This window comes from Octopus bimaculoides, unplaced genomic scaffold (assembly GCF_046866305.1).
Source record: "Octopus bimaculoides isolate indiv1 unplaced genomic scaffold, ASM4686630v1 contig89, whole genome shotgun sequence".
NCBI classification, from domain to species: Eukaryota; Metazoa; Mollusca; class Cephalopoda; order Octopoda; family Octopodidae; genus Octopus; species Octopus bimaculoides.
In genome coordinates, this window is record NW_028315339.1 from 54095 (window position 1) to 72500 (window position 18406).

The 18406-nt window shown below is 34.3% G+C and overlaps 1 protein-coding gene across 3 annotated transcripts in view; it reads right to left on the reverse strand.

Annotated features, from left to right (window-relative positions):
- Positions 1–692: 692 nt before the first annotated feature.
- Positions 693–18406, reverse strand: part of LOC149129241 (uncharacterized) — a 54187-nt gene continuing 36473 nt past the window's right edge. For all 3 annotated transcript variants that reach the window (XM_089346677.1, XM_089346678.1, XM_089346676.1), the window contains exons 7-11: positions 15064–15178; positions 13917–14035; positions 13011–13105; positions 7632–7684; positions 693–845 (exon numbers count right to left, since the gene is read on the reverse strand). In XM_089346677.1, coding sequence (XP_089202803.1) covers positions 812–845; positions 7632–7684; positions 13011–13105; positions 13917–14035; positions 15064–15178 — 416 coding nt within the window. In that variant the 3' untranslated portion in view covers positions 693–811. The remainder of the gene's footprint in view (positions 846–7631; positions 7685–13010; positions 13106–13916; positions 14036–15063; positions 15179–18406) is intronic.

The window sequence follows — 18406 nt, forward strand, 5'->3', positions numbered from 1 at the left end:
ATTCTAAGGTGTATAAAAATACACATTTGCCGTTCAATTACCAGTTAATATCAATCGCAGTAGTGGCAAGTTATTTACAATTAGATATTTACCCTTAAATTAACATTTAATACATCTGCTTAATATATATATATATATATATATATATATATATATATATATATATATATATATATATATATATATATATATATATGTGTGTGTGTGTATATATATATATAAATATATATAGTTCTAGGGAAAACAACATATTGAAAAATTAACATATTGAAAAATTAATAATTAAAAGCACAATAATGAGTATAATATAATACAAAGTAAATATATGATAAAGATACTATCTTTATCTTCTGATATTTACTTTGTATTATATTATACTCATTTATTGTGCTTTTATTAACACACCGAGTTTCTTAAGAGAAGTTTCATCGAGGCAAAACTCAAAACAACGGCCGTTTTTAGTATGTATATGCATCATAAATTCTATACACATATGCACATACATGCAAATATATATATATATATATATATATATGTGTGTGTGTGTGTGTGTGTGTGTGTGTGTGTGTGTGTGTGTACATATACATAGACATTTGTAGCTGTGATAGATTAGTATTAATATCAAAGAAGCAATAACGATTTCAAGGATTTAATCGGCTGGAGGAAGACAATTTTCCATTTTGTTTACGTACCCTGTATAGCTTATCATTCTGCATGGAGATAAACGTAATCCTTGAAACGGCAGCCCGTTCTTCGGGTTTCAGATCTTTTAACAAACTCGTTGCTAATGAAATGAAGTCTACCATATCATTTACTTCTGGCTTTGAATCTGAGTTGTTATATATCTGATGGAAGAGAATGGAAAAAAACAAAGAAATAAAATTAAACAAAAAATACCGCTGCGTCTGAATGATGTTGAGGTCATAAAAATTCATAAACTTCCGAATATGAAATCATTCCGCTTTGGAACCATGGTTCTCGAAGCACATAAATATTGGCTTGAAAGTTCTGTTGGATAGAAAATGTTTCATGGACAATGTTATGACGAGGATATTACGTCTGGTGTAAATTGGTATAACACAAATAAATAGTTGGTTGTGGTTATCTAAAAATAAAGTAGCGCAGAAATATATCTGAACACAGAAGGCAATGCGTACTACTCGAACGTAGACACGATACTCAGCCTTCATTGTTCAATATCCGATGTTTAAGCGGACACACAGTAACCAATGGAGTCGGACTGATACCCTCCACTGCCTGCTGATAATACACTCAGTTCTTATTTATTGCAATCTGTTAATCCACCTTTAGTCACACTGTGGTGTCTAGGATTCTCAGATAACATCTCCCCTTTTTGAGATTACAACTCTCCGGGGGACTAAATATCCTTTGCATTTAGGGTCGATTTCAAGTACTTCTTTTCGTCTTCATTTTCACGTGCTTCAATGTTTGTTTAGGCGTTAGCACATCAAACCTACCATTAAGGACTTCCATCGGGATTTCGTTTGTTGTGACCGTTTCGTCAGTAAACCATTTTTTGTAAGTTTATGTGTCTCTTATGTTCGTAGTTGTGACTTTTTACTAAAAATAAAACTTTCATAATCTCTTTAGTAATTATTCCTTCTTCCCACTTTCCTTCAGCGTTTTTATACATTTTAAAGTAAACTTTGTCATCAATTTTGTATTATATTTGTTGTCCGATATTTTTCTTTCTTTTATCAGGTAACAAATTGCTAAACACAGATCTACTCTTCTCAGTGAGCATTAATCCCGCAATTGACATTCTAGACGGGGCATTGGGATTTGGTGTCACTCGATATACTCTCGAAAGCTGTTGAAGTGCTTGGTCAACAATTACCTAGTCGTTCGTTTTCTTTAATGTCCTGTTAAATGTATCAACAAGACTCTATGCCTGTCCATTTGATCTTGGATGATATGGAGGTCACATGTTTGATAGAGAGCATGATTGATAGTGAATTGTTTTAACTTATTTGCCGTATATTGAGTTCCGTTGTCAAACACAATAGTATCAGGGATACTATACCTGGCGAACAATTCGTGTAAAAGACTTACTGTAATCGAGGTTGTCGATTTTTTACAATTAGGTTCTTCAGATCAATTAGGAAACCTGTCTAACACAACCAGATGATGTGAACTTTTATGTGGACCTGCGAAATCAACCTTCGGTCTGGAACATGGGCTATCTGTTTCTGGCCATTTTGTAGTAGTTGACTTTGCTGGTAGAATTCAGATCTCCTAATTCTACTAATACTGATTCTTCAATCTCACGGTCCATTCTTGACCAATACGCAGCTTCTCATCAAAACTTTCATTCTTGAAATCCCCGGGTGACAAATGTGATACTCTGTAGTGTAGGTTTCCCAATTGGTTTTTCATTTATTTTCATTAACTAAATTAATGTCACTACCTGTAACTAAATGTACTTTTACATTTGTATTCTTACTTTTTACATACACAAACTTCCTTTAAGTCTCGTTTGTATTTCTTGTCACCGATAAACTGTTTACATGATTCGTTCCTGTTGAGCCATTTCTTTTTTACCACCTGACTTACTACACTTGAAATATTTTCGATTTTGATAAGGGCAGTTGAGTCTGTAGTGTAATTCTCCACATCCAAAATATGGGTTAATGTTTTACTTTTTATTACTTTCGGTCGCAGCCGTTGTATATGCGACCAGCTTCTCACTTCAGTGTGTTCCCTATCGTGCCGTAGGTTTGTTATTCTCTGGCAATCATCAGATATTTCTTGTAGTGTTAGCTTCTGATTCTGCTCTAATTTAGTAAGAATTTGTTTTCGAATTTCCGCATCTTTCTTTGCCGTTAAACCTTGCACGATGATTAAGTATTAAAACACACCTGGTGTTAGTTAGCTGATTTTAAATCTCTAGAATTAACGATTGCAACGTATGTAATAATATCTTCGCCTCACTTTTTTTGTAATATCCATGCATTTCCAACGCGTATTACATGAAAAGCTTTGTTCGCTGAAAATCTTTGACAGAATATTTACCGTTTTTTCAAAACAGACTTCTCCCGGTTTCTTTGGTAATATGTAATTTCAATATTTCTCATTCTCGGCTGGTGTCAAATTTCTCAGCGGAAATCGTTTTTTTTTTTTTTTGGTCTTACCAACAACAGCATTCTTCAGTGAAAAAAAATTCTCATGCCCTCTAAAGTAACAAAGTAGGTAGGACCCTCCTCTAGGATTTAGCGACAGGAGTGAACGAATTAGATGCATTTTCTGCTTACTTTTGTATCAGTTGTACTAACCATTGATGTAGCTTCTTTGTCGCGGTTCCTCTAAGTCTAACAGCTGTTGTTGTTTGTTTTCAAATAGCCGCTGCTGTTGTTACTGTTTATATGATTGAATTACCGAAGCTAATAAGCTTTCCATGTTCAACCAAAAATCGGTCCAACATGAGCTTCGAATAATCTCGTCGCCAAAAATGTTATGACGTAGGTATTGTTGTTGGCACTCCGTCGTATACGACGTCGAGGGTTCCGCAGACACGTGTACCCTTAACGTAGTTCTCGGGGATATTCAGCGTGACATAGTGTGACAAGCCTGACCCTTTGAATTACAGGCACGACAGAAACAGGAAGTAAGAATGAGAGAAAGTTGTGGTGAAAGAGTACAGCAGTGTTCGTCACCATCCCCTGTCGGAGCCTCGTGGAGCTTTAGGTGTTTTCGCTCAATAAACACTCACAACGCCCGGTCTGGGAATCGAAACCGCGATCCTATGACCGCGAGTCCGCTGCCCTAACCACTGGTATAAAATACTATTACACAAAGAAGTAATTGGTTGTGGTTATCTAAAAATAACTTATTGCAGAAATATATCTTCACACAGAACGCACTCCGTACACCTGGAACGTAGGTACGATACTCAGGATTCTCTGTTCACTTACCGATTGTTAAACCAACACACAACGAACTAACACCGTCATCTACTGATTTCTTTTATTTAACTCTTTATAAAGAGGGAACACAACAAGGACAGACACCGCTAGAAAGAGCAGCAAAAGACTCTATACGACAAAAATAGGGATAATTTCGAACGAGAATGAAAAATAAAAACTTTTACCAGTCTATACTCTGTACCATGGTTTCAAGTTATTTAGCAAGATAAAAGTAAATCTTACTTGGGCAACTTTCTTCAGCAGACTACCACGAACAAGCGAGTAAACACGAGTCATAGGGAAATACGACCCGCGTTTACACACTTAATTTTTCAAATTATACCGCGCATGTGCGCTTTAACTTATAGGCAGTAAATATAAAATAAATGCCGATTTTCCTTCAGAAATTAGCCCAAAAATATATTATCATTAATAAATCATAGGGCAGCCAAAAAATTTTAGAAATTTAATTTACCGCCAGTGGTCCAGCGAGAATAAAAATTAGTCAGTAGACTATATATATATATATATATCATTCATTAAAATACATAGATGCCTATAATAGGACATCTAACCCGCTAGAAAGAGCAGGGTATTTTAATGAATAATATATATATAGTCTACTGACTATATATAAATTAAATTTAAAAAATTTTTTTGCTGCCCTATGATTTATTAATGGTTATATATATATATATATATATATATATATATATATATATATATACGACATATTTGCCTCTTTTACTGAGGTTAAAAGTGTTTATAATTCTGCAAAATAGAAGTGCTGAAATGAAATTGAGACAACGATAAAAAAAACAGTTATTAGAGAACAGACATCAAATTTGAGTCAACGACTTTATAATAACACCAAGCTTCCATACATTTGATCATATATAAATATTACCATGTCCTTTAACATATAAATAAATATATATATATATATAAATATCACAAAAAAGTAAATATATATATATATATATATGCAAATTAAAATACAAATATGTAAAACAGCCTATTAAGAAGGTATATGCAATCGACTAAAAATTCTAACGCGTGTCATGCGATTAAAAACCTAGATAAAATATCAATCGACTAATCCTCGACGGACTCTGTCTGACAACTAATGCTATATAAAAATGCGTTGTTAAAGAGGAGGGTAATTTGTACACGCTTTACATATGTAGTACTGTCAATTTTAAGGCGAGATATGGGGCCCATATGAATTTCTTTTTGAACGAAAAATATTGTAACGCCACTACACTTGCCTCTTATATACATGGGTTAAATAGGAATGAAAAAGGTTACTCCGCTATATCAAGGGCACTATATTCTAGAGTTAATATTGACAAGTGTAAGTTGTGTATAAGGAACTCTCTTGCCATCCTTAGGTCCTTTGGGCCTAAAACATTAAATAAATTTACAGAAGTGATCCATTTTTGCAATCATACGTTTCCTTCTACTTTTTTGAAAGTAAAAAGAAATAAAATTAGATGTGGTAAATAGTATTTAGTTTTACTCGATATTGTAACCGGATAATTAGAATTCCCCTGATTAGCAGCCACCTACATGTTTAACAATAAAATATAATATATATATGTTTTGCCTGTTAGAAAATTTGGACTGGTCCTGCAATAGATAAGTATCTGTAAATTAGGTATGCATCTGTTTTGTAACTCCTGCGAACAATTAATTTCAGCCTGCGCGTTATTTACTACGTTTTTTCATTGCATTCTGGTGTTAAACCAATTGTTAAAGGCTTAGTGCCTTGTGTTGATTTTGTTGTTTTTCCTACGGGCCGCCGTGACATTTGCTTGTTGTTTTTCCCCCAATTAGGGACGAAAATGAGTAAAATGGTGCAGACGACCGAGCCTGCTAGAGCCGGGACCTACGCTTCGCAGTCAGCTAGCAAAAGAACGCTACGACTGTTAACCGCGAAATTCAGTAGGTGTTGGTGGATGAACGCATAGTGGAGGAAAACAGACTGTTAATACAGTGGGAGGGATCACAGGTAAAGTTGACGCACCCTCAAGAGATTACCAATTTGCAACGACAAAAGATTGACCTACAAAACCGTATCACTGAAAAGAGAAAAGATTGAAATAGCAAGTGAGGAGGCAATTGAAAATTGCCTCCATGAAATAATGAACAACATAACATTCTTCAGTAGAGGAAGGAGGTTCGGCACAGTAGAAATGCGTTTTGCAACCATAGATGAGGAATAAAAGCACTTCACGACGCCATTAATGTTGAAAGAATGAATGCACCCATCAATCTAACTCGGCAAGCGTGTGGTGAGAGTCAAGAATGGCAGGGTGCCCCCGAAGATAAAGGAAATGTGGTTCGTAGCTGCAATTTTAACGAACACGGAAGAAAGCCCAACAATTGTACAAGCTACAAGAACCAAACAACTGGACTGTGGGGCTACGGATTCAAAGTGACAATCCAAGCTACCCCAAAAGACCGGGATGGAAAATGCGATGAAATTGAGCTATCAGAAGATATGAAGTTACGAGTGGTGCTAGAGAGGAGTCCTCCCACCTGCTACATTGTAAGATGAGGAGTCACATAAAAAAGACCCCAAATCAAAGATCAACAGCCCGAGGGAGAATACCAGAATGAGGAAGAAAATAACGATAGTAAAAACACTGAAACTCTACAGATGAAGTATACCAGGAAGTACCAAGCATGAAGGGTAGGGAACTCAGGAATTTGCCGCTTAAAAAGTAAAAAAAAGAAAAAAGATATAGAACACAAAGTGAAAAATACAGACATACAATCACCTCACTAAAGCAGACAGCTCAGAAAGAATTGCAAACAAACGATACTAGGGATTCACACACGCACAGACACACAAGCAGAAAAACATTTGAAGATACAACCAGTAAAACGCGACGGCCGGAAGGTGGGGCGCAGGTAAGACGTTCATCCTTATTATTATATATTCATCTCATCAACCTCTTTTTGTTTTATGCCCTCACGTTCTGTCGTCTGTCCCAGTGCCGTCCCCTCAACGTTCGGGCCTCTGTACCTAACAAAGAAATACCTGTGAACGACTAATTGTTGAGATTCCTGTTCATCCTGATGAGGGAGTTATTGCCGAGATGCACCTTAACTCATAATCGAACCGTGCCAGTGAACTCCCGAAAAGCCATAGATACGTTTGACTTGAATCTGTGTAATTCCCTTTTGCTCCTGGACTCCAGCCTACCATAGTTTTCATGAAATGAATTTGTTTGTGACATATTTTTAATTGAGGGGAGTAAAAAATGTTAATCCATTGATATTCTATCTAGGTTTTTAGTCGCATTACAAGCTTTAGAATTTTTAGTCGACTGTATATACCTTCTTGATAGGCCATTCTATATATTTGTATTTTTATTTGCATATATATTTTTACCTTCTGTGCATTTTTATATATTCATTCTTTTTATATGTTAAAGGCCATGGTAATATTTATATAGGAGTAAATGTATGGAAGCGTGCTGTTATATAAAGTCGTTGACTAGAATCTCATGTTCTCTCATCAAAGTTTATATATATACATATATATGCATTATTTACAACATTATGTATATATATACTTACATACATATATATACATACATACATTTATATATATATATATATATATATATATATATATATATATATATATACATGCATATGAACAAAGTTTTAATAAACGTTAAATGCAATTTTGCTTACCCACAATATTCAACTCCACATGTGCCTCTCAAGTTGAATAATGCATGCTCCATCTGCAAAAGTTATATATACATTATTTGTAAGGAAATTAAGAAAGTGGACTCAATAATGTAGAAAGAATGCATATTAAGTTATTACTAGAAAAGTCACCCGGCGTTGCACGGCGATGAAATGTTTCGTTATACATTGGGAAAAAAAGCAAAATATGTTGTATAGAAATTTGTTATCCCAAAGACAATTTACTCTTCAATTGGAATACAGTTTATTCTTTAATTGGGAAATCAATTCTGAATTCATAATGCAAAATAATCATATAAATAAGCCATTTTGCTTTCTGTACGTACCTGACGCGTGTAGATATGTTATAATTTCTGGAAGACATTTGAAAGCACTACCTGTGAGTTGTATTATTACTTCTCAACATCCATTCTAGTGGGCCACCGAAGCAACAACGAAGTTAATGAAAAATTAAGATACTTAAAATTGACGCCTGTGTCGAACAAGGGAGATAGGAAGTGAGTGAGAAAGAGAGAGGGAGAGAGAGAGGGAGAGAGAGAGAGGGAGAGAGAGAGGGAGAGAGAGAGGGAGTTATTTAATTTCCTTTCTACGATAGAAATGGAATTCACCCCTGGCTATTAAAGACCTAACCACACACAGCCACACATACAAACACAGACACATATTTGTTTTAGGTGTTCTACTCATTTGAATTCGGCCATACACTAGATAGCATGTTACGTCTTATCTTCCGTAACTTGATTTTTGAATTTGTTTTAATTATAAAATTACACCTCAGCTACAAACAACTTTTGGCTTCCGAATATGACCTTTCCTTTCTCTTTCTATATGTTTTGTTAAGTTACAATTTTTCTGTTTTTGTTAGGATTCTTCTTATATCATTTTTCTTGAATTAAGCAATGGACGAAAGCAGTTAACAAAAATTTAATATGCAAGGTCGAACAGAATAAAAAATATTAATTCTATTTTTCCTTTCCTTAATACTAACAAGAGCATAGGATGAGAGAAATTTGTCTGTTATTTCTAGCAAATTGTACAACCAATTAGTTTTTCAATTGGCTCATTTGTTTATGTATATAAGTAAACAAAAACTAAAAGACACACATATACAAACACACACACACACACACACATGTGAATGTACGTGTGTGTATATGTGTGTGTGTTTGCGATAATAAATGTCACGTGGTGGACATAAACGCAACTTTCTGTTTCTATATTTTTGGTTCAGTTAGAATTTCTCTGGTTTGTTAAGGGTTTTTCCAATTTCTCTTTTGTTGTATAGCAGTAAAGAAAGATAAATTCATAGAGCCGAACAAAATCAAAAATATTAATTCTATTTTTCCCCCTTTACTATTTAATTTCCTACAATACAATTAATTACCGTATCCTATACACTCTTTTCTTGCATATTCGATGAGTATTTCAGAAACAGTCTGATATATTCGTATATGTTTTTCAATTGAAACATTCTGAATTATTTTGGAGATATATTGTCTTGTAAACAAGTTTGAAAATATGTATAATTGCTTGGGGGACGCAGCACGAGAGCGTCGCGTAGAAGGAGAGAACGGTTGCGCGAGGAACAGCGGGAGGAAATAAGGTATCAAAATTGCGTGAGGATGATACAGAAGATAAGAAATAACCCAAGAGGAGAGAGAATATATCCTACGGCACAGGAAGGAAATAAATCAGCAAAGGTTAAAACAAACGATCCAGGACCAAAGAGAAGTGAATCTTCTAAATAAGAGAGATAGAGAGTAGCAGAATCGAGAGCACATGAGTGAAGAGCAAAGGCAGCTGTACTTAGAACATATGAGAAACTTAGCTGGATCTCCCTTGGCATTCTAGCAAACCACAAAATAGCACCAGCCAAATTCACCACAACCTCCAAGCCATATATATATATATATATATATATATATATATATATATATATATGTATGTATATATATGTATGTATATATATATATATATATATATATATATATATATATATATATATATATATATATATATATATATTCATAGATATATATATACACATATATATACATACATAAATATATACATACATATATATATACATATGCATATATATATATATATATACATACATATATGTATATACATTCATATATATATATATATATATATATATATATATATATATATATATATATATATATATATATATATATATATATATATATATATATATATATACATATCAATTTAAATAAGAGCTATAACGCGATCCATCGTAAAAACCTTTTACGATGGATCGCGTTATAGCTCTTATTTAAATTGATATGCACACAAAATTGTATGATTAACAATCTTTCATATGAGAATTTTGCTACGTTGATAACAGGTACAGTATTTTTACCAAATCTTTGGTAGAGATCTATAATACATACATATATATATATATATATATATATATATATATATATATATATATATATATATATATATATATATATATATATATATATAAAAGGACTTATGAAGTTTTAATGAGTTGTAAATAACAAAGCATGCTCTGACATGGAATAATCAAAAATAAGTGCTAATCACGCATGGAAACACGGATACCACCTCCGCCTGTGCGATGAAGTTAAAATAAAAGACAGAGAGTAATGCTGGGAAATACGAAAACTAAAAGAGGCAGCATATATGCTACGACACAACATCCTAAGCAGATCTGATGCAGTTATGAATATATGGTAACCGGTATTAAGAAAAGATGAAATATTTGGTTCATAAGTCCCAAAATTCACTCTATAAATACTTAGAGGCATGTAACGTAGTGGATAAGAACGTAGGCTATTAACCCTCGCAATCTGAGATCAGTCCCAGGTAGGGATTTGGGAAAAAATCTATAAACAAAATAACATCAGCAAAAGTAGAATTTCTGACGATTGAGAACACACAACCACATTAGACAAATAAATGGCTGGATTCGAAATTCCAAGAGAAAACCTGATGAAGGCTGGCGTGTACATCAGCCGAAATGTTGTGGTAACAACCGTCCATTGTAAATGAATATTCTCACTGTACAACTATACCCTATACTCGGTATCGTACTGTAACCAGTTATATTGTATTTCTTTTATCTTACTTCCAGAGGAATATTTCTTATCATTTTTCAACTGTTTTAAATACATTTATAATTACTATATGATCTCAATATTATTATTATTATTATTATTATTATTATTATTATTATTATTATTATTATTATTATTGAGTGAGATAGCAGTGCATGCCATCAAAGTGACACTGGTGTGAAATATACGAAGCCCAGTATACCCATCGTGACTAACCGTCTGATAAGGGTACAGCAGGCACATGCATTACAACCATATGTGCGCGACATGGTGATCTTATATCAAGGTAAACAGCGCATGACCTTGCAGGTGGGGGCCCAGTTAGAATTTTCTTCAGGTTGAGTAGCCCATCCCGATCAAAAGTCCCTGAATAAGGTTTTGTTAAGGATGTTGATCAAAACACCCATGTTTCCAAAGGTGACTTATTCAAACCCCAATGAACTCCTCTCAACACATGGCTATGATGCTCCCCCATTACTTCTGCTCATGAGCAGAGATGCACATATCGTCAGCCACCAAGGGACATGCTCAACTGATTATGGTCAAGCAACTGACAAGCAATTCTGTGGTATGGAGCAGAATATTTGCTATAGCCCATCTTTTTATACCAAGACAAAACAATGTACATGATAAAACTTCCAATCAATTAAGATCAGAAGCCATGAGAGCCACTGTCTGGTACTGCATCCGGGCTTTTTATTATTATTATTATTATTATTATTATTATTATTATTATTATTATTATTATTATTATTATTATTATTATTATTATTATTATTATTATTATTATTCTGGCTTTCCTTTTTATTAGTATCCAAATTAATTCATTATGACCTTCTTTTTATTGTAGTCCCTTCTTCCTAGTTTAATTTTATATATATCTTAATCTCTTTTTTACTGTTACCTCTGGCTTTCATATAATGATGGTATTAAACGCCATTAATGATATTCTCCCATACCTATATATTAACAAAATGAAGACTAGTTTTCATGATTCAATCAAATATACTCTTAGTAGTAAAGTTGGTATGGAAGGCATCTTAAGCAGACATTCTTATAAATCTTTTTTCGCCTATAGCACTATATCTCTAATAGAACAGTACCATAAAATGACACATTTCTTAATTATGGAGAAAAGACTTTCGGCGGTCGTTTTCCCTAGCCCCCTCCATGCCGACAAAATTCCTACAAGACTATATCTCCCTCCCATATATGCCGTAGTATTGTTTTCTTTAGGTATATATATTAATAAATTATAGGGCAGCAAAAAAATTTTAGAAATTTTATTTGCCACCAGTGGTCTAGCGAGAATAAAAATCAGTCAATAGACTATATTTTATTCATTTATAGAAATAGCAGATATGGAAATTATCCCTATTTTTGTTGTATAGAGTTTTTTGCTGCTCTTTCTAGCGGGTCAGATGTCCTACTATAGGCATCTCTGTATTTTAAATGAATAATATATAGTCTATTGAATGATTTTTATTCTCGCTAGACCACTGGTGGCAAATAAAATTTCAAAATTTTTTTGCTGCCCTATAATTTATTAATAATGATAACATATTTTTTGGCTAATTTCTGAAAGAAAATCGGCATTTTTGTATTTGCTGCCGATTAGGTAAACCGCACATGCGCGGTAAATTTTGAAAAATTAAGCAGATAAGCATAAGCCATGTTTCCTTTGACTCGTGTTTATATGCTCTCCTGGTTATTCCGCTGAAGATAGTGACCTTGTGAGATATATTTTTATCTTGCTAAAATAACTTGAAACCATGGTACGGAATATAGATTGGTAAATGTTTTTATTTTTCATACCATTTCGAAATTATCCCTATTTTTTGTGGTATAGAGTTTTTGCTGCTCTTTCTAGCGGGTCAGATGTCCTACTATAGGCATCTCTGTATTTTAAATGAATTATATATATATATATACACACACACTTCAAAACACTCCTAGGTTCCAAACGTACATACATGACAAACTAGATCATGTTCAAGAACCAAATGGAGGGCAGATTTACATTTCCGGGATCATCCTGATTCCGAAATAAAAGAAGATATATGTGTGTGCGTCTGTGCGTACACGTATACGTGTGTGTATCTATGTGAAGAAATAAGATATATATATATATATATATATATATATATATATATATATATATATATATATATATATAGAGAGAGAGAGAGAGAGAGAGAGAGAGAAAGTTAAAAAGGTTATGAAAGTCAAAGAAGTCGTAACTACTCACAGCTCTAGATACGTTTTCAGCAGTTTTTATATCTTCTTTGATATTCTTAAATGTTGAATTGTAAATGAGATGAAATAGAAACGAATTCGTCCAGCCTATAAAGAGATACAAACATAGAAGTATATATTATTAGAATTATAAATGAAACACACGCCACAAACGTACTGAGTGTGAAAATAAAGATACAAGCATAAATATCTCAATAATAACAGTGTTGTGAGTTGTATAGAGACGAAAGGATCCTTCATCAGATTCATTCAGTTCATTTCCAACTGGCAAACGCATGAACACTACGCAATTTCATTTCGTTTGTTAATCGCAGCAGAGAAACCATTTTATAGAATATTAATGAAATCAGCGGCTTTAACAGGTTCAATTGTTGCTTGGCTGAACAAGGGTGTTTGGTGCAACCGATATCTGAGTAGACGAACACAGTTTCTGATCTACTGTACCTTTTTTTATAGTTACGAGACTTAGTCACTGTTCTTTGGTCCTAGGCGGTTCCTGACCTCCTTTGTAACCAGAATGCTTCGCAGGATTATGTGCTATTATTCCACGGATTTCGTATTCGTCCAAAGACTGTACTCAGAAACTGGGATGCAACCTGTTACTTGTATGACTTATGATCATCAGCTCAGAATGATTGTATGATTTGCTGGGACGACCCGATCTTATACATGTAAATGCTGGATGCAACGACGCTATGCAAAGTGCATGCTCCGATAAGTGGACTTACATAAATACACAGTTATGCAAAATCACACGCACATAAAGTGGTCGTAACGGAATTCAAATACAAAGGCATACACTTATTCCACATATACGTGTCCTCCTTCTACTCTTTATGCTACTATTCCTCCTCCTACTACTACTATTCCTACTGTATGGGTACTTCGATATACTCACGTGTAGCGTTATTTGGTTTTTCAGTGCTGCCCCCTGAAATGTAACACTGAGAAATGTCCGGTTCTTGCCAGATACCAGTAAATGGGGAACACTTTTGCATTTCTAGGTCTACCGCCGAGCTAGAGTAACAACCAAATAAATATAGATAGATATTATTAGACATGATTATGCATTTGTATTTCATGAATCTCAGAGAAATATAAGAACAATTATTAACCGGTTGGTGTATAAACTCACATTTTAGTAGAACGAAGATAACCACAAAACATTTGTCAGTAATCTGTTATTTACTCCACCTAGTATCCTCAAAGTCTTTTTAAAAGATCTAACTAACGTTTAGAGTAATCAATTGCAACATCTGCTTTTATCTATTATATTTTGTTATTAAGACATTTTTAATATAACATGTCGGAACTCTATGGTTGACAATGTATTAAAGCACCATCATATTATTCCTAGGTGAGTGGAGAAATCATCTATTCATATTTAGTCATCATCATCATCATCATCATCATCATCGTGGTCGTCATGATCATCATCGGCAGCAGAAACTCTTACTGGTTCATTATACCTGCACAGATTTGACAAATTGCACCTGTTTAATTTGTCTTAAAACTTATGAAATTCAGACTCCAAGAGGAATATTTTACATGCGTAGCACATGTGATAGCGTCGTAGAAGCGACAGAAATGTCAACATGCTGAGTCAGGTCCTACGGTGATCTGCTTTCTTCGCTCCCCACCCTATAGTAACTATATAGTAATAAAACGTGTTGCTCTACAATAAATAATACAATTGAATAAATAATATTGCCCTGAATTCAATAGAATTAGCTGCGTCTAGATTTGTGTTTCCTCCCCTACATTTATTTTGTGACCTGAAAGTCCAGGCAATGATATGAATCTAGACAACAAATGTTTGAAAACCTTTTCTAATATTGGGAAGAAAGTAATTCTTGCTCATGCAACTTAAACAAAAATTATGTCACGTACTGCGTAAGATATAAAACAGCAGTGTTAAATGTTTTGACCAGACGCACATTCATTCTATCGTCTTCATTTATCTAGAAGTTTTATTTACTTGAGCATAGAATATTCTCTCACTGAAAGATTAAAATTTGGGAAGAAGTAAAACAATACAAACGAACCAATGTCTTGTTGATATATTTGCACCACATGGGATCGTCACATTAGTTCCTACTTTTGTCATTGGCCAGTAGAAAGTATGACTGTTGGTTGATGTTGTGTTTTCATTACAAACCACTGAAAAAGAAAGAAAACGCTTATATGAGATATTTACTAGGGAATTCGTTGGTGTGGTTTATATACTGGAAAATACATGTACAATAATAATGGTGAGTAGTAGTAATAGTGTTGTTTGTAGTAGTAGTAGTAGTAGTAGTAGTAGTAGTAGTAGTAGAATATTCTGGAAATGCTAGTTGCTTTCAGGACTATGATATATAATGATTTCTTAGCATATTTTGTGACATAGACGCGTACAGAGGTAAAAACCGCTGATTATGTAACTAAACGCACTTTATAATTAGTATGTAATCATTTTAGGATAAATCGGGCTTAAACTAAATAAACTATTAAACAATTCCCTCTTCCAAAGTTGCCGACAAAACGCATTGTGATCAGTGGTGTATAACAACCTCCGATTCTCTGTTCAAAACAAAGATATGCATACATACATATATACATACATTTATATACACATATATCTATGCGTATGTGTTTATATTTTTATACATCGTCGCGCAATATTACATGCAAAGCGAATGACACGTCTAAATGAAGCTATTGTTTTGCAGCGACTACTCAACTGATATCGGTGCTTAAATTTATTGGTAAAAAACGGAACTATGTATAGTGAAAGACCGTATATCATTATAGGGTAGTGTGAAGATTTTTCCTAGAATTGGTGTTAACTAAGTGTGAACTTGTAACTGTTTTGTGAGTATCGTTGATCCTCTAGTTCAGATATATACTATTCCATAGTTCCAAATGAACTTTTGATTGTGAGGGCATCTTCCAAACATTTCGCTTTTTGAATTTATGAAGGCAAAGGCACGTATACATTTTTCAGCGATGCAGAGCCAGCTTCTACTTTATTTCTGATATATTTTATAATATTCCTGCAACTGCCAAATGACTCTGTACGGCACTGCTTCCTAGTTTCATAGCCATGTATGAGTGGTTAATGACGTAACATCGATAGCGAAAGAAAGAAAACGCTTATATGAGATACTTATTAGGGAGTTTGTTGGTTTGGTTTATATACTGGAGAATACATGTATATTGATAATGGTGAGTAGTTGTAATAGTGTTGTTGTTGTTGTTGTGGTGGTGGCGGTAGTAGTAGTAGTAGTAGTAGTAGTAGTAGTAGTAGTAGTAGAAGTAGTAGTAGTAGTAAACAACAGTTTGGGTATGCTAGCTGATTTTAGGCTGATGATAAATAATGATTTCTTAACATATATTTTGTGACAGGCGTATAAAAAGAGGATAATGTAAGTAAACACACTTTATAATTATTATGTAATCCTTTCAGGGTAAATTAGGCTTAACCTAAATAAACTATTCATCAATCTACTCAAAAGTGGATCACCAATTCCAAAGCTGCCGAGGAAGCGCATTGTGACCAATGGTGTATAACAACATCCGATACTCTGTTCAACACAAACATATGCATATATATATATATACGTTTATATACACATATATCTATGCGTATAGGTTTATATTTTTATACATCGTCGAGCAATATTAGATGTGAAGGAAATGCCTTGTCAAAATAAAGCTATTGGCTTGCAGTGACTATTCAACTGATATCGGTGATAAAATGTATTCATAAAGAACGGAACGTTGTATAGCGAAAGACCATATATCATTATTCGGCAGTGTTTAGATGTGTTTCGCTTGAATTGAAGTTCATTATATATGTGAACTTGTAAACTGTCTTGTGAGTGTCGATGTTTCTCTAGTTGAGGACTCTACTGGACCACGTTGCCAAATGAACTTTTGATTATGAGGGCATCTTCCAAACATTTCGCTTTTTGAGCGTATGAAAGCATAGAAAGATATAAATCTTTCAACCAATCAGAGCCTGCTTCTACTTCATTTCAGATATAAGTCAGAATGTTACTGCAAATTCTAAATGATTCTGTACAGCGCTGTTTCCTTGTTTCATAGCCTTGTATAAATGCTTAATGACGTAACATCGATAGCAACTCTGGCAGAATTTGTCAAGTATGAATAGATATGTCCTTGCTTAGACCCTTACTGTTCTGACTGCTTCTAACTCTTGATGTCTGTTCGCCAGACAATAAGGTTCATCAACATGACTCCTTGAGCTAGTGATTCATCGGTGTTACTGAGACAAACCTCCTAAAGAAAAGAGATGACGAATATTAACAACAATCACATATTTGAGTTTAAATTTGCCAGGAAGTATTAACAATGAATAAAGTAATTACAGAAAATTACCCTCTGAACCACACGTCCGAGCAAGGTTGTTTATGGAAGGCCAGCACTCGGATATGCATACCAGCCTCCCTTTTCCACGCCACAAATATTTTCCAAGAGAAAGCCAAAGTCCGATAGAACAAGGCACCAGTGACATCGCGATTCATTTCTGAAGCTGAAAGAACTGAAGCAATGTGCAATAAATTGTCTTGCTCAAGAACTTAACACACAGCTCCGTCTGAAAATCGAAGTCATTATATCATCTTTTTGAACCCGATGCTCTAAACACTAAATCATGCGCCTTCACTTAACAGTGAATATCAGGTTGTTGTTGGCATTCCGTCGCTTACGACGTCGAGGGTTCCAGTTGATCCGATCAACGGAACAGCCTGCTCGTGAGATTAACGTGCAAGTGGCTGAGCGCTCCACAGACACGTGTACTCTTAACGTAGTTCTCGGGGATATTCAGCCTGACACAGCGTGACAAGGCCGGCCCTTTGAATTACAGGTACAACGGAAACAGGAAGAAAGAGTAAAAGAAAGTCTTGGTGAAAGAGTACAGCAGGGTTCACCACCATCCCCTGCCGGAGCCTCGTGGAGCTTTAGGTGTTTTCGCTCAATAAACACTCACAACGCCCGGTCTGGGAATCGAAACCGCGATGCTATGACCGCGTGACCGCTGCCCTAACCACTGGGCCATTGCGCCTCCACTAACAGTGAATAGGTACATTATTATTCGACAATGATTTAAGACAATCATCTGATGATGACAACAGCCATGAATTCAGACAACAAAAATTTAAAACCTTATATGAAATAACTAAATATTATGCAAAATAAAGTATTGATATTTAGAATTATTCCTCGTTTGAAAAACAATACGTGAACAAACATCTAGCGGTGGTTGCTACTAATTGGCAATTAAAACCAGAAATATCCCATATAATCTGTAGGCAATGAATTGGCAGAGTTGTAAAGCACGTCAGGCGAAACTACTTCGTGATATTTGTTCTGATTCTCTGAGCC